At 43.1% G+C, this 24,098-nt stretch overlaps 1 protein-coding gene across 1 annotated transcript in view; it reads right to left on the minus strand.

The window, feature by feature from the left end:
• LOC122941727 (fer-1-like protein 4) overlaps positions 1-22,693 on the minus strand; it is a 178,720-nt gene extending 156,027 nt beyond the window's left edge. Inside the window, exons 1-4 of the mRNA XM_044299133.1 lie at positions 22,501-22,693; positions 4,847-4,902; positions 2,672-2,760; positions 1,921-2,020 (exon numbers count right to left, since the gene is read on the minus strand). Coding sequence (XP_044155068.1) covers positions 1,921-2,020; positions 2,672-2,760; positions 4,847-4,902; positions 22,501-22,579 — 324 coding nt within the window. The 5' untranslated portion in view covers positions 22,580-22,693. The remainder of the gene's footprint in view (positions 1-1,920; positions 2,021-2,671; positions 2,761-4,846; positions 4,903-22,500) is intronic.
• Between the last annotated feature and the right edge of the window lie 1,405 nt (positions 22,694-24,098).

Consider the following 24,098-nt stretch of genomic DNA (forward strand, 5'->3'; position numbering starts at 1 on the left):
TTGTGAAACACTTGCCGGAATGCCGGATATGGATTTTTTTTTCTATTGAAATATATTAATGCCGGATCCGTTACCGAAACTGTGATGGATCCGGTTTTTCAGTCTGCGCATGCGCAGACCTTTAAAGATGTGAAAAAAATAGCTGTGGTGTACATAATCCGCTCAAAATGCATGAGAGCTCTATCTTGTAAGCCATGAACCTGTGTCAGTGGGCATTATCAGATAGATACAAGAATGTTTCCATTCACTGACTGCAAGAAGAGATCTTGAATGGTGTTATTTAGACAATTACCATATTTTTTGCATTATAAGACGCACCTGATGAAAAGACGCACCCAGTTTTCAGAGGAGGAAAATGGAGAAAAAAATAATTTGAACTAAAAGGGGGGTTATAGTTACAGTATGTTTAAAATGAACACTGTCCAGGGACTGTTCTATAATTGGCATCTGTCTAGATATGAATATAACCCCCCTCATCCATAGAAATCCACCCATGTACTGCAAAATATGGGTGGATTCCTATGGATGTGGGGGGTTATAGTCATATTTAAAATAAACACTGTTCTGCAATAGTCACGTGTCTATATTAAATATGGCTATAACCCCCCTCATCCATAGGAATCCACCCATATTTTGCAGTACATGGGTGGATTTCTATGGATGATGGGGGTTATAGTCATATTTGGCACACAGTTTTTAATTAGGGTACTATAAATTGCCTTAAAATGTCCTCACCTTGGGACTTAGGATGCAATCTACGGTACCCAGAGGGGGGTGGTGGGGGTCATGTGGCACTGAACAGTGTACTGGTAGCTGATTGGTGGAGGAAGGGGGAGCAGGACTCACCACCAATCAGCACCGGACAAGTAGAGTAGGAGAGAGGAGAAACTGCCCAGGGGGAGAGGAGAAACTGCTGTGGGGAGAGGAGAAACTGCCCTGGGGAGAGGAGAAACTGCCTGCCTGGGGGGAAGAGGAGAAAGTGGGGAAGGGGGGGTCTGGAGAGGAGGAGAAAGTGTCAGGACCTGTACTTGGATACAGCAGCTGGCGGCACTACATGGGATACAGAGATGCCGACATCCTGCAGGACACTGGGACGACGCACATGGAGGACGCCAGGAGGTGAGGAGTAACTGCCGGGGGGGGCTTGGGGGGCGGCGCTATATGGCATACAGAGATGCTGCCAGCCTGCAGACAGTTACGGTACCAGTCCGGACACTCCAGGACCAGCTCACATGGAGGAGAACGGGCGCAGCACTTGTTCATCAGTAAAACTGCCAGCCCGCTGCTTAGTGCTGCATTGTATGGCGGCTTCACTGAAGGGTACCGTAAGTGCTGCCCACCCATTCTCCCGTCCGTCCTCCCGCCCGTTCTCCTATTGTTTTATGGCAGCTCAGGAGCAGTTAGTAAGAGCTCATGAGCTGCATTAAGTTACACATTTGGGCCACATTCGTTTTATAAGACGCACTAACTTTTTCTCTCCACTTTGGAGGGGAAAAAAGTGCGTCTTATAAAAAAAAAAATACAGTAATTATACTACAGGCCCCGTAACACTTCTGAAACATTGGGCAGATCATCGCTAACAAGTGAACATACAAACCCTCGTTAGTGATAATCTGCTGCCAATGAAGCTTTTTACTCGTTCATCGGGTAATATGATCATTGGTGCTGTCTAAACAGTCTAAACACCATCTGCTGCCGGCAAATAATGATTCTGTATGGGGACCAGCGATAGCATTAGTGATCTCTCCTCCCCATACTGTGGAGGAGATCGCTGCATGTGAAGGTTGTCTCCTTCACTGATGAGCAGGTGATTGTCGGGAAGGAAGCGTCTGTTCCCTTATTGCTATATAAAACCCATCACAATGACATCCAAGCCTAGACACAGTACCAATTCAGTGGCTTATATCACTCAGCGCCTACCCCGGTGATGCTGTAGTTCTTGTCCACTAGAGATTCTGTGAGGACGAGGCGACCACTCATTGGGAGATGTTGTAGACTGATTATCAATTTCCCTAATGATCTAGAACAGAACAGGAATAAAGTAGTAATAAAGTATGGTGCCAGCCACTAAAGCCATTACCTAACATATTCAGCAAAATAATTCCAGTATTAAATACAATCTAGATGTGAGAGACTGTTATATTAGAGCTCCCAAGGATATTGCTAAATGTTTTTGACAAGCCTAGTATGAAATTGTGCATATGGAGAAGACCAAAATTAAAAAAATTTAAGTAGACGGTCACATTCCTATTGTCAGACAGAAGAATGCAAAGTCAATATCGCTCTACAAGATGGAGCAATGTTTTACAAGCCCATTTCTCTTGCCTTTTGCCATCTGTGTCCTACTACTCGCTAACGTTCCAAATACATGTTTAGTGAGTATTAAGGTACAGATGGAAGAGAGTGGGACTGCAGGATTGAACTACACAGTTATTGTTTGTAGTCTGTTACCATAGAAACATAAAGGTCTGCATAAGAGCTGTATACACAAAACAATTTTCTTTTTAAAACTTTTTCTAAGCGGCTTTATTTTTCACTTCAGATGGATTGGAACAATATAAAATGGTAGAGAAAGTGGACCTCCCCTTACATAAATAAGTTTAATTGCATATATTTTTTTAAACATGTAATTTTTTTTCTGTGATAGATATATAGTATATTATAAATTTACCTGTTTGTGAAAACTTTGCTGCAGTTGTAAACCTTCACAGTAAGGACTTCATCATTTACGACCTTCCCATAGTGAGGCCATCGGAAATGCTGTATAGACATACAATCAGACTGCATTAGCTTCTTGCTATGTAACTTTTTACGGTCAGATCATTTTCAGTTTTTCTGGTAGCACCACACGGGCCATACATAGCTGGCTCACGTGGCTGCCAATCCAGTGAGCGTGGGAGCCCCTCAACCATCTCCTGACAGTAGATTTCATGGAAGAGTAGGGTGAAGCATCATAATGATCTTTATATAACACGGGCATATTCCGCAGCACTTTACAATCAGAGGGTATATGTACAACTAAAATGAGACATTACAGAGTAACAGACTAATAAACAATTCAAACTAATGGATGACAAGATCTTACTACTGTATCTATGAGGAAATAGGGGTGACACAAAAATGTAAAAAGTGCTTGTGTCTTTGAGAGCATTAGGTGAGTCTGGAGGATACTGTTGGATGAAGGGATCAGGTTCTGAGGAATTATGTTGAAGGGGGTGAGTGAAGAAGAGTTAGATTAGGTAATGTTGATAGGCCACCCTAAAAAGATGTGTTTTTTAGGGAGCACCTAAAACTGTGGGAGTTAAGCTAATTGGGGTATCACATTCCAGAGAACTGGTGCAGCTCGGGTGAAGTTTTGGAGATAGGAGTAATATGTTCAGATTATGGAGGATACTTGTAGTAAATCATTTGTAGAATGGAGAACATGGGTAGGGTGGTGGCTAGAGATGTGTGAGGAGATATAGGGTACAGCACTGTGGAGATCTTTGTGGGTGAGAGTGAGAAGTATACAGTAATTGAATCCTATACTGAATGGGTAAGCAGAGCAGTGAGGGGAAGATTAGTACTGAGTTACAGTAATGAAGACGAGAATGTATCAGGGCAACAATGAGAGCTTTTGTAGTTTTCACAGTAAGAAAAGGGCAAATTCGAGAGTCTGAGGTGCAGGCAGCATGAGCAAGCCCTTTCTTTACTCATAAACATGGACACTTGGAGTTGGAAGAGAGAGCTGTCGGCTGAACAAGGGTTTACACAATTTCTCTGAGGAATGCTGCTGGAGGCTATTTTAGTTTTACAGTGCTGTCATTCCTGACCTACCTACTAAACAAATAAACCAATACAATATAAAGACATCACAATGCAAAGCTCAAAGGGAGAACTAGTTCACAGATTCACTTCCTTGGCACGAAACTGAAGGGTGACACGTACCTGAGCCCATTGGGGGCATATCACTAGAATATGCCTCAAATCTCTGGATAAGTAAGGGGCCAGAGAACTGCCGATTCTGGTTTTCTGATCTTGTGTTGGAACAGAGTACCAGAATTTCGGTGCATATGAAGCAGGATTTTGGGGGACTGCTAGTGGGGTATGTGCCCTGGTCACTTTAATTTTATTTAAAGGGGTTGTCTGAGTTATATCTATATATGTTATGGTGGCTTATAGCATTATTAAAAATACATTTGTAATTTACTCACATTATTTATTCTGTAGTGTTTCTGAACGGCAGATGTGGATCACATGACCCCTGACGTCATCCACCAGGCTCCGGTGGTAAATTCTCTTATTATCATGAAAAGTGAGAGCCTTGTGTGCCCGCCCCCTCTCTCTCCTCTGGCTGCCACGGCTCCTGTGAGGGATTGCGCATGCGCGATCCTTACCATTGCCGGCAGTGGGGCGGAAAGATTCAATGTTGTGCCCGCTCCCTCCCTGTGATCCACCAGTGTGCCCGTTCCCCTGACTCTGCGTCTGGCGATCTGGTAGCCTCAGCAAGTTACCATTGCCCTACTGCACTGTGGTATTTGCTATAGTAGAGGCAGTATTTTGTGCAGCACTGTAGTATTTGCTACTGTTGAGGCAGTATTTTGTGCTGCACTGCGGTATTTGGTTCTGCTGGGGTGGTATTCTTTGCTGCACTACAGTATTGCAGGTCCCTGCCTACATGTGTTGGCCCTGCCTACTTGTTTTACCCCGCCTTTAGTCAATTTGGACACATCTATAACATGGGGCCACTTTTAGGCTTTTTTTTCAGGGCCACTTTAAGTTCCCAGTCCGCCCATTGTATTTTCTAACGATTCAAGCTTCCACTATTCAAAGCACAAAGAATTTCCTGTAAGCAATGCCCACTTACCTCACCGAAATCGGCTATAGATCCAGCAGTAATTTTTCTGGTCTTATGAGTAAAACCTTTAGAGAAAAAAAGACATAGAACCTTATCAAAATGCATATTCACTATTAACCAAATGCTGCTAAATTGAATAGTACATCAAATAATACAGTTATTACAAGCTCAGTGACCACACTTTACAAATAATACAAGATAATGGAAGGGTTCCTTAATGTGGCTCTTTACTAAGGGTCCATTCACACATCCGTAGTGCATTGCGGATCTGCAATACACCCGGCCAGCACCCCCATAGAAATGCCTATTCTTGTCCGCAATTGCGCTACAGAGGACTCTTGTGCCCCTCCTAAGAGGGGCACAAGTACAGGGGCTTAGAAAGAGTCCTGTGTAGAACACAGGCAGATAAGTGTGTCTGGGTGCAGTTTCACAAACTTGCGACACCCACCCTGAGTAGCTACTCAGGGGATTACAGAGTTTCTTGAGCCTGCATGGAAACCTGTGCATGCTCCCTTACTAGTGGCAATTATCACTGCACATGAGCGTCAGCGATATTTCCTTTGATATGTAGCGGGGATATCGCTCTTGTGCAGTGATTTATTTAAGCAGGGTGCTGTGGATATATGGGGTTATCTGGTGAATTCCTTTATTCCATCACCCCCCTCAAATAGTGTATCCACAGAAGGTGTTAAGGTCACACAATCTATATAGACCTCTCACCTCTGGTCGATGCACCCTACAGCCTGATTTGAGGTGTACTAGTGGGCTGCGCCCCAATTTTTATGAAACTTACCAGAACCGAGAGCTTCTGTGTATCCAGCCACCCTGATTGACACATTATATACTTTTTAAACAGGGATCTTCACGACACAACCCCTTTAAGAATAAATTTTCTGCCCGTTAATTAATGGCTGCTGATCTTGAAAAGAGTCTTTTGTCATAGATAACCTTACTTGATATTGCTGGTAGCTTCTGCAGGTCTCACAATATTTCCAAGATCTTCTATATACAGACATTAAGGCCTGGTGCACACAGCCGTAATTTTTTTCCATGTGCTATCTACATTTAAGAAAGATACACTGACCCATTCATATCTATGGGACCATACACACAACTGTATTTTTTCTGGATCTGTGTGGCTGTTCCACAGTTTATAGAACATGTCCTATTCTGGTCCATATTGCGAACGAGAATAGTCATTTCTAATGAGGAGTGCAAGAAAAATGCAGACTGCACACAGAAAGTATCCGTATATTGCATATATGTTGTTTGTGGACACCACCATGTGCATGAAGCCTAACTTGAAGTAGAGTTGAGGTCTACAGATCAGTTACCAGCCTTCTGCTGCAGGAAAACACAACCTCGATCAATGCTGCACCATGAAACAAAAAGACCATTGTGAGTTTTAGTAGAACTGGGCTACTTACAGTTAGGTCCATATATATATTTGGACACAGACACAAATTTTGTTTTTATTACCTGTTTACTAAAACATATTCAAGTTATAGTTATATAATGAACATGGACATAAAGTCCTGACTTTTAGCTTTCATTTGAGGGTATCCACATTAAAATTGGATGAAGGGTTTAGGAGTCTCAGCTCCTTTACATGCGGCAACCTGTTTTTAAAAGTAATTGGACAACTGACTTAAAGGCTGTTTCATGGGCAGGTGTGGGCAATTCCTTCATTATTTTATTCTCAATTAAGCACATGAAAGCCTGGAGTTGATTTGAGGTCTGGTGCTTGCATTTTGAAGATTTTGCTGAAAGTAAACATGCGGTAAAAAAAAGAGCTTTCCATGCAGGTGAAACAAGCCACCCTTCATCTGCGAAAACAGAAAAAAACATCCGAGAAATTGGTACACTATTAGAATGGCAAAATCTACAGTTTGGTATATCCTGAGAAAGAAAGATTGAAAGAACTGGTGACCTCAACAATGCAAAAAGACCTGGACGCCCACGGAAGACAACAGTGGTGGATGATCGCAAAATAATTACCATGGTGAAGAGAAACCCCTTCAGAACAGCCAACCAAGTGAACAACACTCTCCAGGATATAGGCATATCAATATCCAAATCTACCATAAAGAGAAGACTGCATGAGACTAAATACAGATGGTTCGCTTGCACGGTGCAAGCCATTCATAAGCCTCAAGAATAAGAAGGCTAGATTAGACTTCTTTGCAAAAAAAAATCTTAAAAAAACAGCACACTTCTGGAAGAACATTCTTTGGACAGATGAAACCAAAATCAACCTCTACCAGAATGATGGAAAGAAAAAAGTATGGTGAAGGCACGGTACAGCTCATCATCCAAAGAATACCCCATTATCTGTAAAACACGGTGGAGGCAGTGTGATGGCTTGGGCATACATGGCTGCCAGTGGTACTGGGTCTCTAGTGTTTATTGATGATGTGACACAGGACAGAAGCAGCCACATGAGACATACTGTGTGCTCAAATCCAACCAAATTCAGCCAAACTGATCGGTCGGCCTTTTATAATACAGAGGGACAATGACCCAAAATATAAAGCCAAAGCAACCCAGGAGTTTATTAAAGCAAAGAAGTAGAAAGTTCAAAGAAAGTCAGTCACCTGATCTGAACCCAATAGAGCATTTCACTTGTTAAAGACTACACTTCAGACAGAAAGGCCCACAAACAAACAGGAACTGAAAACCGCTGCAGTAAAGGCCTGGCAGAGCATTAAAAAGGAGGAAACACAACGTCTGGTGATGTCCATGAGTTCAAGACTTCAGGCAGTCACTGCCAACAAAGGGTTTTCAACCAAGTATTGGAAATTAACATTTTATTTACAATTATTTAATTTGTCCAATTACTTTTGAACCCCTGAAATAAGGGGAATGAGTTTAAAAAATGCTTTAGTTCCTCACATTTTTGTGAAATCATTTAGTTTAACCCTTAATTAAAGCTGAAAGTCTGAACTTCAACTGCATCTGAATTGTTTTTTGTTCAAAATCCATTGTGGTAATGTACAGAACAAAAATTAGACAAATGTTGTCTCTGTCCAAATATATATGGACCCAACTGTATCCTCACACAGAGGCCAGGTCAAGTTTTATTGAATGTCCTAGCTAAGTGTGCTACATGATTTTTATTATGTGAGTTAAATTAAATCTAAATATTGTCTGTGTTTATATATGCTGGATGTAAAGCTTGGATCGTTTAAGTACAAAGCTTGTAGATGCTTTTTATTAATTCAGGCAATGAGGGAACTTAATCTCGTTTAATTCAGTACAGCCGTTAGGGATCATCTGAGCTATTCCCGTACTGTTATGTGAAGCAGCTGGGTAAAAGGATCATTATCTGCTTGTGCCTCATATTTTAATTACAGTCGTAAACCTGACTCATCCTCGAGATCTTCCCTATTGTTCCACAGTGCGCACACACTTCTTAAGGAAACGACAACGCCTCAAGCAATATGATCAATCACGATTCACAGGAGTCTTGTGGCTGCTGAGGAGCTGTAATGAGCAAATATTTATAACGGCGGGGCCTGACAGCATGCACGGCAACACAAGATGTAGAGCATAGTCAACCGTGGTCACTTGTGTCGGGGCCAGCTTCTGGGGCATAATGCTAACTGACCAGAGCTTCTCAAACTTTTGGGGTTTCCGAATATTGTGGCAAGTTGGCCTCACCACCCATGGTTGACTAAAATGCTAATTATTGCACACTTGTCTTCTGACAAGTGTCTTCTGAACCCAGTATAACATTGCAATAAGTAAAAATGTTGTAAATTATGTTTCCCAACCAGAGATTGCTGCAGAGAAAGAACTTGTGGTTTGGGACTGATGTTAAAAGTGTATTCTAAACACTGCAAAGCTGTTCCTATCCACTCAATATAAATATTACGCGCATGGAAACAAGTTTTTTTCCCTCAGACCTTCCTACATTTTTATCTTCCTCTTTTTATTTGTTATTATGTGATATGCATTTTCTCAAACGACTGTACTACTTCAGATGCATTCTTGTATTCGCCCTACTTCTGTAAAATCAATAAAAACAATTTTAAAACAAACACCAGCAGCACCTAAAAAAAAAAAAAAAAGGGTATTCTAACACAAAAATGCTTAATCGCCTGCAAATAATAATAAAAAAATAAATAAAGCACCTTAGGGTACATCCACACTGAAAAATGGCCATGTGACTTTTTTTTTTTTTAAAAAGGACGTTACATGGCTGTTTTCAGAAATGTTCCAGCTATGGGTCTATTCACACAGCTGTTTTTTAATGCTCCATCAATAATGGCCATCAAAAAATAGGACATGTCCTATTTTGTGCATTTTCACAGACAGACAGCCCCCCATACATTGCATTTTATTTTTGGTCACGTGACCATAACCGTATACTCATCAATCTCCCACTGTTGCAATTGTGACATTGCCTAAGTCCCCGCTGCTCTCCAGTTTCTGCTCCTGTTCTCCACGCAGCAGGAAATGGCAGCGATTACCTTTTAGCCAATCACTGCCCACAGCAATGACCTACCTCAGACAGTGATTGGCTGAGCAGGATTTCCAGCGATTTCCTGACATTAAGTGGAGCCCAAGTAAGTATAAGTTCCCTTCTTTAACCGGTTGCAGGCCATTGAGCATTGTGCTGGAATATCCCTTTAACTTCTGTTAAAGAGCCTCCCCAGCTGCACCTCATCCACCAATATGGGGTACCTCACAGTTTGAGAAGCACTGGAATAAACCAATGTACTAGACACGGTACATATACATTATAAGCATATGCAGTATCCCAGACCTGGGGTATCTGCAAATGTTTGTAATGCTTTGTAATGGGATGTATTTTTTTTTTTATTGTTATGGCCGTGTGTGCCAGTTGGGGATGTATGGGTGGCAAAAGTTGGCAGGAACAGGACTAACCACCCATTACTTCCCCTCTTGATGGTCCTGGTTCCTGCCAGGAGTTCCAGTTTAGCTAGAGAGAAGAGGAGGCACATGCTAGAGCTCCTACTCTTGGAAATAACATATGATTCTCCCGTGAGAACACTCCAGAGAGACCAGCAAAAGTCAGCTTCAGGAAAGCACCTGAGAGACAAGTCAGCAGAGTGATTAGCAAAATACTGATTTATATACACTTATATACACTGTTGTAAGGTGAGGGACTATGGCTCAGACATCCATCACCTATACAACCAGTAGACCAGATAATGATTGACTTTGAACCTTACAGTGGACACCTATACCCACAAGTGCCAGTACATAGTCATCCAACCTGTTACCTCAACTGGTGCCAGAAACTGCACTTTGAATATTGCTGCTGCTGGATGTACCTGAGGTTACAGCTTGCACTTAGTAAAAAGACTGTTCTACGTTTACTTCTGACCTCATTCTTCAAACTACCTTTCCATTGCATCAATCTCCAAGGAGAAAAGGCCTGAGGGAGTACACAGTAACACAACACCTCATCAGGTCCACTACCACTCCCATCCTCTGCACCAGCTCCTCATGAGCTCTCTGTACATTTAACATGGGAAGTGACATTGTTTGTTGATTTTATTATGGCCTAAACGTGACCATACATATTAGATGATCATTGACCACGCTTACGAATTTCAGCAGAAGTGGCCAATTGTCTAATGCAGGCATGCTCAACCTGCGGCCCTCCAGCTGTTGCAAAACTACAACTCCCATCATTCCCTGACAGCCTACAGCTATCATCCTACAGAAGGGCATCGTGGGAGTTGTAGTTTTACAACAGCTGGAGGGCCACAGGTTGAGCATCCCTGATCTAATGTGTATGGAGGTGTCACGACTGTCCCTCAATGGCAGATGTCATGGAAAGAAGGATCAGACATTTTAAAATCCAACCGGCTCAATCCTTATCTCTAGGGAGATAAGCCACTGCCACACCTGGGTGCAGATTAATACCCTCAAAAAAACTGCACGTGGTTGACTGCATGCGGTTACTTCATTAACAAACATGCATTCACAACACAGTTATACAATTTAGTCAGTTTAGCAGCCTAAAAAAAAACTCTGTTGTTCTTAATAGTAGAAATCATCTAAAGGATTTAATTAACTGTAGTTGTCTAAATTTTTAGTGAGCAGCCTGTTTTGTGCATTAATAACCAAGCTATTATTTTTTTTTTTATCATCACCTCATATCACTTTACAAGAGGTATAACTTTTGTATTTTTACATCGATATAGTCGTATGGGTGCTTATGTTTTGAGGACAAGAAGTAATTTTTAATGGCACCATTTTGGGGTGAACATATAACTTACTGACTATCTTTTATTAACTCTTTTTTTTGGGGGGTGGATAGGAAAAAAACAGCAATATTGCCACTGAGTTTTTACGTTATAAATTTTGTGGCGTTCATGTTTCAGCATAAAAAAAGAAAATGTTTTTGCATTGCCGCATCCCAAAACCCATCATTTTTTATTTTTTGTTCTACATAGCTTTGTGGGGGCTTAATTTTTGTGGGACAACTTGTGGTATCATTTTGGGGTACATAACACTGTTTGATCATTTTTTAATTCCGTTGGGCAAATAAGCAAAAAACAGCAATTCTAGCATGTTTTTGTTTTTTTAAGGCATTCAATGTATGGAATAAATTACATGATAATTGTGTAGTGCAGGTCATAACGGGCGCGGTGATACCAAATGTGTAGGGGATTTTATTTGGAATTTTTATTTATTTAATAAAACTTTAACTTTTTTAAAATCATTTACTAGTCCCACAAGGGGACTTTACCAGGTGTTCTTCTGATTGCTTCTATAATACACTGTACTGATTATGCCAAATGAGTCAGCAAAATAGCCAGTCATCAGTTCCAGATGAAAGTTACAGAAGTGAAGCAGTAAGGTTATGCAGGTCTAACCCCCACCGATCCCAGAATACCCGCTTTGAGCTTAGAACACGGAAGTTACAAAGTCATATCTACTGCGATTTGCATTTTCTTCCGCTTCAGTTATTATGCATACCCCGTTCTGAGATTTTGTTTTCCTCTGCCTTCATTCACCTATACATTGGTATGCATGCACCTCTCTGAAACTTGATCTACAGAAGTAGACGACAAAGAAATTTCATAAAAATCCCTTTTCACCTAGTTGGGTTTTCTTTTACTGGATGAATCACATAACAGCCTTCACCAGGAAACACGAGAAATCTCAGTCATTTGATGTATCAGATAATGGACCTGGAGCCGAGATTCAGCAGGTGCTTTACGCAGGCCATTTCTTTTATGTATTTGTCCTTAATGCTCAAACATTTCCACCACCTGCACAGATCTCTATCTGTCTCATTGCTCACATAGACCGGAATGGCTGAACATATGTTACACTTACATGTAACTATTCTGCCCCGAAGGCAAATATGTTATACAATGACTATCAATTAAAATATTCAACTTCATCCGCCTTAGCAACATTGCATCACATTGGATTTATATATATTTTTTTACATTGATCAACAATAGTAAGATTTTTTTTCGGTAAAAGTAAGAACAAATCTGTACCTTGATCTGACCCTAGAGCTAAACTCCAACTTTGCAAAAACATACGGTAACTCCAGTTGCATGACCTTAAAATTACCAGCGCTCTGCTATTTCCGGCTCATAGAGAATAAATGGCGCAACGGGTTGTCTTATAAACTTGTCACTTCATCTGGATGAGAGTATCAGATCCCTGGTCTCTGCAGCAGTAAGGGTCTCATTTGTTGGACCCAGAAAGATCAGTTAGTTATCCCCTATCCAGTGGATAGAGGATAACCTTTAGCTATAGGAATGTCCTTTAAAGGAGAATACTTCCAGTTGGACATATCTGTACTAAAGGTTTACAGACTTTATCCCAGTGCGCATGAGCCCTAAGGATACAGCCACATGGTCAGGTTTCCCGATGCAGTTATGGAAGCCAAAACCAATAGTGAATTCAAAAAAAGAAGAGACATTCTATCTGTCCTTTATACTTTTCTCTTCTTTCATGATCCATTTTGATTTTGGCTTCTAAAACTGCATGCAGAAACCTGACCGTGTGGCCATACCCTAAGGGTACTTTCACACTAGCGTTTTTCTTTTCCGGTATTAAGTTCCATCACAGGTGCTCAAAATCGAAAAAAAAAACGGATCAGTTTTATCCTAATGCATTCTGAATGGAGAGTATTCCGTTCAGGATGGATCAGTTCAGCCCCTGTTACGTTTTTTGGCCGGAGAAAATACTGCAGCATGCTGCAGTTTTCTCTCCGGCCAAAAATACTAAACACTTGCCGGAATGCTGGATCCAGCATTCATTTCCATTGAAATGTATTAGTGCATTAAAATTGCCGCACTGATAGATCCGTTCTTCCGGTCTGCAGATACCTTTAAATCTGTGAAAAAAAATAAATACCAGATCAGTTTTTCTGGATGACACCGGAGAGACAAATCCGGTATTTCAATGCATTTGTCAGTCTGAAAAATGCCATCCGTTTGCGTCCAGATTGCCGGATCTGGCAGGCAGTTCCGGTGACGGAACTGCCTGCTGGAATCCTCTGACGCAAGTGTGAAAGTACCGTAAGGGAGTTACAATAAGAAATGTTCAAAGAACAAGACAAAAAAATTTAAAAACTTTTATATTTCTAATAACATAAAACCCACCATAAGGCTATGTCTTCACAATGATTTTGGTTGAGCAACCTCAATATTTTCCAATATGGGAAAATCTTGTGTTATTTTCAATGATTTCGAGAATTTCAAGAATTTATTTTTTTCTCTATAGGAAAACATTGTGGTTGCATGCAAAGTATAGTCTCCATGAAGCCCTCGCCTAAGGGCAATATCACATGAGCATATTCAGTTGGGGAAACCGCACTCCATGTGACAGCATTATTTTCCGGGCTGACACTGCTCCTGTGACACAAACTGTGGCTGCACTGTATTGTACTCACGACATTATGTGAGTACAGTTCAGTAGATCCAAGGTTTGGCAGGAATAATTGTAATGCTGTGAGTTTGTGTCACAGGAGAAGAGTTCAGCCAGGGAAATACTGCTGTCACATGGAGCGCGTTTCCCGCTCTGAATACGCTCAGGCGAAATTGTCCTAAAGCAAGTTGGATAGACTGAAGCACTATAGCGGCCAAAACAAGATTTTTTTCTTTACCCCTTTTGTCTTACAGAATTACAACACCCCATGTAAACAGATTTGGGAGGGGGTATGGGTTAAGCTACTCATTAAATATATTGGTCACCAAGTGTAATGTAATACTGAAACTATACAACCTGATGAGGTCATAGCTCTGCATCAAATTTCTAATAGGGCAACAGAACTGCCTCCTGGAATCCTCTGCCACAAGTGTGAAAGTACTCTAAGACTAAAGCTAAACTCAGAATCCTGTCACCAAAGAGCAGTGCATTATGGGAGCCGAGATGGCTTTCACATAGTTAGCACTCATATTTCTGATAGTGGAGTAAAGTTAACCTGATATTCGTAGTACTGGCCTGAGATCAGCCAGCGTACATGTAACTAGGATTAATACACCATTGATTACATGCGATCTTGGAAATGCAGTCTGTGTGATGGTTGCATTTACCGGATCAACCATGGCCCACCTGACCCAAACTCACTGCATCATAGTGATGTGTGACGTAGTCAGTTCCAGCCAGACTGCGGTTCTACTGTGTCATACTGAAATGATGCTGTTAATTGGGGTCAGAGGACCCATGTTTGGTCCGTGAAATGTGGCTGTCACGTGGACCGCACATACTCATGTGAAACTGATCTTAAACGGGTATTCCTATCTCAGACAATGGGGGGCATATCGCTAGGATATGCCCTCATTGTCTCATAGGTGCAGGTCCCACCTCTGGGACCCGCACCTATCTTGCAAACTGAACCGGAAAAGTGAAGGGGGGCGCACTGCGCATGCGCGGCCACTCTCCATTAATTTCTATGGGCTGCAAAAATAGCCGAGCACTGGCTCAGCTATTCCCGTCAGCCCCATTGAAGTGAATGGAAGCGGTGGCCATGCAAATGTGGTGAGCCCTCCGTCCAGGGGCGTAGCTAGAAATGCATGGGCCCCATAGCAAAAAAAAATTATGGGCCCCCCCCCCCCCATAAGGCCCCATGCACACGGCCGTGTTTCACAGCCGTGTGCGGGCCGTGGAACCGCGGCCTGGATCCCTCCTGAGAGCAGGAGCGCACGGCGTCACTGGTTGCTATGACGCCGTGCGCTCCCTGCTGCTGGCACAGTACACTAATACACTGGTATAGATCATACCAGTGTATTACTGTATTGCGGCGGCAGCAGGGAGCGCACGGCGTCATAGCAACCAGTGACGCCGTGCGCTCCTGCTCTCAGGAGGGATCCAGGCCGCGGTTCCACGGCCGTGTGCATGGGGCCTAACAGAGTCCCTGATAGTGACTGACCCCGGCAACTATTGTAAGACGGACGCCACGTTCCTTATGTAAGTGAGCTTAAAGGGAATCTGTCACCAAAAAATCGCTTATTAAGCTGTAAATAGTACCTTATAGTGCTGCATAGTAGTTTCCTAATGCACTTTTTCTTCGTTTAGCCGCATCTAGCCTCCTTGAGAAATCAATGTTTTATTCAGTCGCTGCCCCGTGCTTCAAGTCAGGTTTGAAGTCAAGGGGGCAGCGGCCTAGGCGTCTCCAATCCTGCTATCCTCGCCTCCCGCCGCCTTTATTGACACACCGGATCTCAGTCCCGGGACCGCGCTCCCAGCCCGCATGCGCAGTAAAGGGCTGCTGTAGTCTGTAGCGCGATCCCGGCTCCGGCTCGTACACTCAGCCGGCTTCAGTTTCGCTACTACGCATGCGCCCGCCAGCCTTACATACTAGCGCAGTTACAGAAGATGCCGGGCACATGCGCAGTAGCGAAACTGAAGCCAGCTGAGCCGGAGCCGGGATCGCGCTACAGACTACAGCAGCCCTTTACTGCGCATGCGGGCTGGGAGAACGGTCCCAGCACTGAGATCCGGCTTGTCAATAAAGGCGGCAGGAGGCGGGGAGAGCAGCATTGGAGACGCCTAGGCCGCTGCCCCCTTGATTTTTAAACCTGACTTGAAGCACGGGGCAGCGACTGAATAAAACATTGATTTCTCAAGGAGGCTAAATGCGGCTAAACAAAGAAAAAGTGCATTAGGAAACTACTATGCAGCACTATAAGGTACTACATACTAGTACATACTTTGCACAAGTTTATTATTTACAACTTAAAGGAAACCTGTCACCAAAAAAATCGCTTATTAAGCTGTTAATAGTATTAACAGCTTAATAAGCGATTTTTTTGGTGACAGGTTCCCTTTAAGTTGTAAATAATAAACTTGTGCAAAGTATGTACTAGTATGTATACTACTATCTAATAATCCTTATCTATCACTTGACACTTCACTAACTTACTGGGAAGTGGGGACAGTCAGGACTCCTCTCCACTCCAGACTTTTTCTTTTTACTGTGGCAGACTGCTGGCAGTGCAGAAAAGAAGATCATCAGAAATTCAGGATCCATTCACTTCTGGCCTACTGGGCATGGGCAGTTAGGCACACTGGGCACGGGCGGGCAGGCAGGCTCCCACTCTTCACATTCAAAATAGGCAGCCGGCGGCAGCATGACGTCACTCACTCCGTCACGCCGCACGCGCATGCTCCTCCCACTTTAGAAGCAGGCGGAGCAGGCGCGTGACGTCGGAGTGAGTGACGTTACGACGCCGGCCGCCGGGAGACTGAGACAAGGAGGCAGAGCACATGACCTGACTACTCCTTGGCTCCCAATCCCCAGCCAGGCCCGAGCCGCGGACCGCCCGCCCACTACACTGGGCGGGCGGGCGGGCCTGGCTGCCAGTGCCTGTGTGTGTTAATAAAAAAAAAAAAATGAATGCGGTCCGGACGGGCCCCCAGTGGCGTAGGGCCCCATAGCCACTGCTATGGTTGCTATGGCAATCCCTACGCCACTGCCTCCGTCACTTTGCCGGCTCAATTTAGGAGATCCTAACGATATGCCCCCATTGTCTTAGATAGGAATACCCCTTTAAATCGTACATGGTTTTTATTTGGAGGCACATGCCTCTTAATAAATTTTGGTTATCTTTGACGGTCCTTTTACCAGAAATTTAAACTTATGCTAGCTATGATTTGTGCTGTAAACGCGTCAATTTGGTACATTTGACAGTAAACCTGTCAGTTTACATGAGGCTCCACCTACTCCTGCTAAACCCCGCCCCCTTTTCCGGTTTTTCCATTAAGAGGCATAAATTATAGACAAATAAGGCATGTGACCATATGTATATCCAAACCTAAATTATATATGGGTACATGCATGACAACAAGTTTTTCTTTACTGCCCAGGTCTAGACAGTAGATGGAGGCTACAGGGGACCAAACGCCTTTTCTTGTAGGCCAGCCATAGGCATTAGTCCTCTGTACAGAATTTGGAAAGCCGCAATGTATGGGAATGTAGAAAAAGACATGAAATTGCACGAAAGAACAGTGTGAAATTATGAAACTTTTCCTCTGTGTCAGGGGCCGCGCTCACATCTACGTTTTGAAAATCTGGCTGTCTGATTCGGCGCAAATGCCGACTGGAAGCCAAACAAAAAAAAACATTGCATGCAACGGGTTTTGTCCAGCCAAAGCCCGGCATTTATGTCAGAAATCGGCCAGATCACTGTTGGACCTCATTGCAGTTATTGGGAATCTGGGGGTGAAGTGGAGGATCTGGCAACACCGCATCCTGTGAGATCTGGCAGGCTGCTCTGCCGGATCTCAGAACCTAGACGTGAATGAAGCTCTTGGCATGAGGTTGTCAGCAGTCCCAATTCAAACTGGCAGAATACACAGACGTATACAAACAGACCTACAAAATCACCTTTCTTTAGTTCACTGTGATAATATGTTAATTGGGCTACCGTCATATCTGTTAGACATAAAGTGATACCGTATGAGCATTAATCAAAAGGGCACAACGCCAACTTGTTATCCATGTTTACTGTAAGGCCTTATTCACGTGTCTGTGTCCGTAGTACGTCCGTGACGGCATGGTTCGTGTTTCGTCCGTGACCCATCCACATTGGATTTTCATTCCAAAGGTCATCCATGTTTCACGGACAGTGCTAGGCTGAAAATTGGTTTGCCAGAGCATCTTCTAGCAACGATCCATGAAACAGGGACTAAATACTAATGGCACCCGTGTTCTGTCCCTTGTGACGGATCCGTAATTACAGACAAAACAGGAAATGCTTCTGTGGTGTCACCGTGGACCCACGTGTGTGGAAAAGCATTGATGTGTCAACACACAGATTAAAGTCAATGGGGCAGAGTTATCGTAGCATATGGCATGAAAAAGTCGGAAACCGCATGTTTGTGAGTTTTTAAACATCACTTGCGAGAAAAAGTGCTGTATCTCTGCTGGTCTCGCTACTTTTTTCCCTGATAATGGGACACGAGGAGGTAGGTGATGGGGACGGTGACCCCACCACATTTGTCATCTTCTACACCATATATCTGGTACAGAAGAACACTGGAGTTTTCTCCAGTCAGGGGCTGGTGTAGGCACACGGACTGCCGGATGCTGCACCTAATGTATGATGAGATGTATGCCTCATCGTAAATCAGGCGCAGCATCGGGCAGCGCGTCTGGTTATCATAGCCCAGCATACTCCACCGGGCTATGATAAATCTGCCCCAATGGCTACATGAACTGTGCTTGGAGACAGCTGACAACTGTGAAAGAGGCCTAAGGGAGTTTAATCCTCTAAGCCGTGCAGTTAGGCACAGATCATGCACATCCGCAGTCATTAGTTTTCACTTGCAGTAAATTTACTAGGAAATCTTCAGGTACTAGGGCGGGGTAACATGTAGATAACGCATTCATTCATGTAAATGTAATATGAGCTATTTATTCAGAAATGTGAATATTATTATGTATCCGACAATGGAAAGCTTTCCCATCAGACAAGGAGGTGACATACAGTATAAGGCCTCATGCACACGAACGTTGTTTGGGTCCGCATCCGAGCCGCCATTTTGGCGGCTCGGATGCGGACCCACTCACTTCAATGGGGCCGCAAAAGATGCGGACAGCACTCCATGTGCTGTCCGCATCCGTGGCTCTGTTCTGCGGCCCCGCTAAAAATTTTTTACATGTCCTATTCTTGTCCAATTGCTTATCCAATTAAACCATACACGCGAATCATTCAGATGGTAGGAAAAACATTTATTTTGCACTGCAATGCATGGAAAATTCTGTGTAAGGGCTCATGCACACGACCGTGTGACGGCTATGCCTGTGCTGCGGACCATTGCAGTCTGCAATGCACGGGCTCCGACCGTGTGCCCACTGTCTGCAGGCGCAGACCTATTCACTTGAATGGGGTCCGTGATCCGCATCCGACGGTCCTTACAGCAAAAAAATTAGTGTGTGCACTACTGTGCGATGTCCGCATCCGTTTGTCCGTTCTGTTGCATCCGCAAAAATACAGAACGTGTCCTATAATTGTCTGCATTACAGACAAGGATAGGACTGTTCTATTATGACCCGGATGTTCCGTTCTGCAGAGTCAGGTCCCCGCTGATCTGTTATTAGTGACCCATCCTGATGATAGGTTATCAGAATCAAGAGACCCTTTAAATGCATATGCATTTACATAACAGGACTCCTACTAGCAGGAGAACATATAATAAAAATTTTGACTAATACTATATACTAATAAAAAAATATTTGGTGACAGCGGTTTGACTCTGTCTTTGGTTTGTTGTCTCCCTCCTCTCCCCCCCCCTCAAAGAAGCAAGGCTAATAAAAGCATTCATTAGTGTAAACTTCATTAAAGAGGCACTCCGAGATTTTTTTTTTAGCCTCTATAGTGCTAGCTCTTGAGTAGTTGCTGCTTGTTGTACCCCTGTTGCTGGTGAAAATTACGCCCCAGAAGGAAGACGCTGACCAGAGTGCATGAGGAACACATGCGATACAAAGAGTGGAACTCTGTGTGTATTGGGGACTAAACTGGCCATATATATTCATTTGGTGTTTCCTGGTGAATCCTACATTTCCCATCATGCTTGGATTTGCAGAGACATATGGGGTAGAGTCTCAGTACCATACTGTACTGCTCTGCATAATGGCAGCCATGACAGATTAGTGACACAGAACTGCTGTCCCCTCACACTGCAGGGTCTCCATGTTTTCCTATGTGATGCAGCTTTAGCCTGTCTGCCTTCTCTGCCCTGTCATCGTTTTCTCCCCTCTCAGCTCTAACATGCAGTAAGCAGGGAAACAAGCCACATTCCATAGAACTACACTGGAGAGTCAGCACACACAGATAGTACAGGCAGTGTTAAGTCAACAGGTTTATATAACTGCAACTAATCAATATATACAGTCACCTACTATATATCTGCACACCTGCTCCTTTTACATAGGGGACACATTATGGAGGAGATTTATCAAAAGTGATGTAAACAAAAACTGGCTTAGTTGCACACCTTTCATTTTTCAGAGCTCCTTTGGAAAATCAAAGGTGGAATTTGGTTGCTATGGGCAACCAAGGTGTTTTTTTCTTTTAAACCAATTTTAATAGGTCTCCCACTATATGTTCAACAGAATACAGAGATATACATAAGAACATGCAGGATGGGGAAGGGCCCGGGAGCTGCCAGGAGGGATTTTATTAGTGATGATGTCATCCTGTAGTTTACAGGAAGTCAGTCACTGGGTTCCTGTTTACACATTAGAGCAAGGTGTCCAATTTTAGATCACATGACCATACCACCAACCTTTTTAAATGGTCAAAGAGGGACACTTACTGCTCATTGTGTGAAAGGTCCATTTACTGGTAAAGGTGGGTTATGGCTGCAGCCAGTAATTGGCTGGGCAGCATTCATAGCAAGAAGTGGGGTGCAGCAGGCATCTACATCTACTGGCAGAACTACAGCAGTGGGGTCAGGGGCGTAACTACCATAGCGGCAGACCATGAAACTGCCATGGGGCCCAGGGCAAGAGGGGGCCCAGTTGGGATCATCTCCTCTTCTACTGGGGTTGAAAACTTGGTCAGGACTCTAAACTCTAAAGCAGGCATGCTCAACCTGTGGCCCTCCAACAACAACTCCCATCATTCCCGGACAGCCTACAGCTATCAGCCCACAGAAGGGCATGGTGGGAGCTGTAGTTTTACAATAGCTAGAGGGCCGCAGGTTGACCATCCGTATTCTAAAGAAACAACTTTTAGCAAATGAGTCAGTGGAAAAATGGCCCAAGGGTCACTGAAAGGGGTTTAGGCGGAAACCCTTCTGTCCTGTGTGGGGGACCTGGTTTGATCCTTTCTGTGGGGCCCTTACTTCTCTATGTACACCACCGAGTGGGGGATCTAATATACAGGTAGGAACCGGATAGTTACTGGAGCAGTTTAGTAAGTTTATTAATGCACATTTATTTACCAGATCAAAAAGAGGGACATTTATGGAGAGAAGAGGGACAGAGGGACTTGGGTCAAAAAGCGGGACACTTGGGAGGCTCGCATGATCAGGTTCCTATATTGAAAAGGTCCAAAATGTATGGATGTAACTGAGTTAGGGTGTACACTGCTATTATGCTGGTGGTGAGTTAGTGATATATGTAAAAAAAAAAAACAGAGTGCTTCTTTAATGTAAGAAAATGTCAACAACATTTTAAGTAAGTGTGCTGCATATAGTTACATAGTTAGTATGGCTTATTGAAGACAAATTTTCGTCCAGGGGAAGGGAAGGAATATGGATGAATGGAAGTGGGCATAGATAAATGGAACAGTCACTGTAAATGGACCACTGCAACTCAAAATCTCTTCAACATCGACTGAATTATCATCTTAAAGGGCCACTAAACATAAAATACAAAGCCTCTGAAAGTACATTGCTAGAGAATGACCTACCAGCATCATTTACACATTTATGTAAAGATTTCTGGAAGTACTCAGAAATGGAAATATACAAGATAAAGGAGAAATCATGGGGGCAGATTTTTTTTGTTTCCTTTTTTTAGTAAACTGACATTACTGTCAGCCTCGCCCCAGCCTTTAAGGAAATATTCACAACCCATAAAGTAATGGAATATCACTAGAATATGGCATCACTTCAGAATCGGTGTGAGACCAGCCTCTGGGATCTTCACTGATCCTGAGGATGAAGGAGAAACAGCGCATATTCAACAATGCAGCCCCTTCACAGTCTTTCTGTGCCCAGTGGCACCCTTACCATGGGGGATTGTAGCACTGCTCCAATAAAGTAAAGGAAAAATGTTAAGGGGCCACAATGATGACTCAGTGCTGGGACCCCTTTATTTTGAGGATTAGTAGGGTTCCAGAAATCAGATGGCACATCCTAGCTATTTAGCCATTACACTAGAAGATGGCAATGCCCTTTTAAATGTCTGCTAATAGAAAGACTGCAATTAACTCTTACAACACCATAAATATTTCATTAATTAGATTAGAAATTATTTCATTTTAGGCGCAGACTCCGTATTTTGGAAACTAGAAGAATAAAAATCTACCACTGAGTTGTTTTCTTGCCAAAATGTCTTGTTTCATCCTTGATAAGACTTTATATCTTATTTATAAAAAGTCTTATGAAACAAATGTGCTTGAAGTTTGTAATATGGACTAAAATAATGAATGGAAATCTAGGAACGATTAAATGAGACACATATGAAGTGTAGAGCTGGGACTTACCTCTAAAGGTCATGGTTGCTTGTCTCTCATGTTGGCCTGGGAGATTTGTCACCCTCTTGAGGCTGACGCTTAGGGCCATGGTACCCCAGATAAGGTTTTAACATATAAAGTTCCACAATGTCATTTATGGTGGGATCATTCCAGCATTGAGGGGTATAGTGTACACCTGCTCCAAGTAACAGCTCTGTCCTCCTACCCCAAGCAGCTATGTCTTGGTCGCATACTGGCTCTGCAAGTTCCTCTTAACTCTCTATACCTGCAGAGCAGGTTCCACACGCCTAAGTCATGGGCCGCCCGTCTCACACCTCCTCAAATTGTATTGTTAAGTACACAGATCCACAAGGAGTCTTATCACTTTGTTGCAGGCTATTTATACATCAGTATGTGAATTCCCCTTTTTTTCACATTCTTGTGTTTCTCGTCTTTAATTTGTAATTTTTTTAAAATTCTAGATTATAAAAGTTACACATTTATTAGAATGAATGGAGAATAATGAAGGATGCCATATCATGTATTTTTGGCTGTAAATTCAAAGTCTAGACCAGGGGACTAAACAGAAGAGGAAGCCTCCATGCTGGTTCATGCCCCATGCCCTCGCCAGGCTTTTGTTTGTCCTCCTTATCCCAATGTTGTTTGCAAATCTAGCAGTGCCTACTTATGGAGATGATGGGACCAACCTGCTATGCACCTCCCCTCTCAAGAGGATGCATATTTGTCAAAGTGGCTGCCTCAATGGAGGCAGCCAAGAAATTAGAGAAAATTCTCTTTTTCCACTTGTCAGCCACTCCTTTCCCACTCCTGCACTAATTATTCAACTTCACTAAAGGTACGACCACACAGCATAGTTGGTGGTACTTGCGACACAGCCACACTGTGTTTGAGTACTATATGGCTATATGGACCGCAGCTGGCTATAGTTAACCACTGTTCAGTGGGTCTGTATTGTTAATGGCTGCATGGTATTCAAGGTGCAGCACAGCCATTACCAATACAGACTGACTAAACACTGGAGTTTCATTAGTTTAATTAGAGCCCACTGCAACTGCGTCACAAGCACCACACGACTACACCATGTGGTCGTACCCTATGGGATCATATTACAGCTGTTGCCCATGGAAGTGCATGCAGGAGAGCTGCAGTTAGAGATTCACAGATAGAAACACTGCTATTCCTGCTTCTCATAAGAGTTTTTCTCTCATCACAATGCTGGATTCACAGCTACACTGCTCATTACTATTGTACTGTATATGTCCTCCATGCTGTTGCTGTTTTTACAGGTATGTGTTTGCATCCATTGCAGGATTAGATTTTTATTTTTTTCTAAACTACTGTATACAGTACTGGATGAAAAATAAATTCTGAAGGACTTAATCCTATAAACAAGGGCTAGAAGGCACAGCAGCTTCAGATGTATCAAACCACCAAGAGTAATCATCCACCAATGCTGTATGTATCCACCAAAAAAGCTGTTCATGTATATAAAAATGAATTTCTGTCTGTGTTTTATGCACGGCCAAACAACTGGACCGATCTGCACCAAATTTGGCACATAGGTACATCAGGTGTCTGGGAAGGTTTTAGAGCTGGTCTCAGCTCTC

The sequence above is a fragment of the Bufo gargarizans genome, chromosome 6 (assembly GCF_014858855.1).
Source record: "Bufo gargarizans isolate SCDJY-AF-19 chromosome 6, ASM1485885v1, whole genome shotgun sequence".
Classification (NCBI taxonomy): Eukaryota; Metazoa; Chordata; class Amphibia; order Anura; family Bufonidae; genus Bufo; species Bufo gargarizans.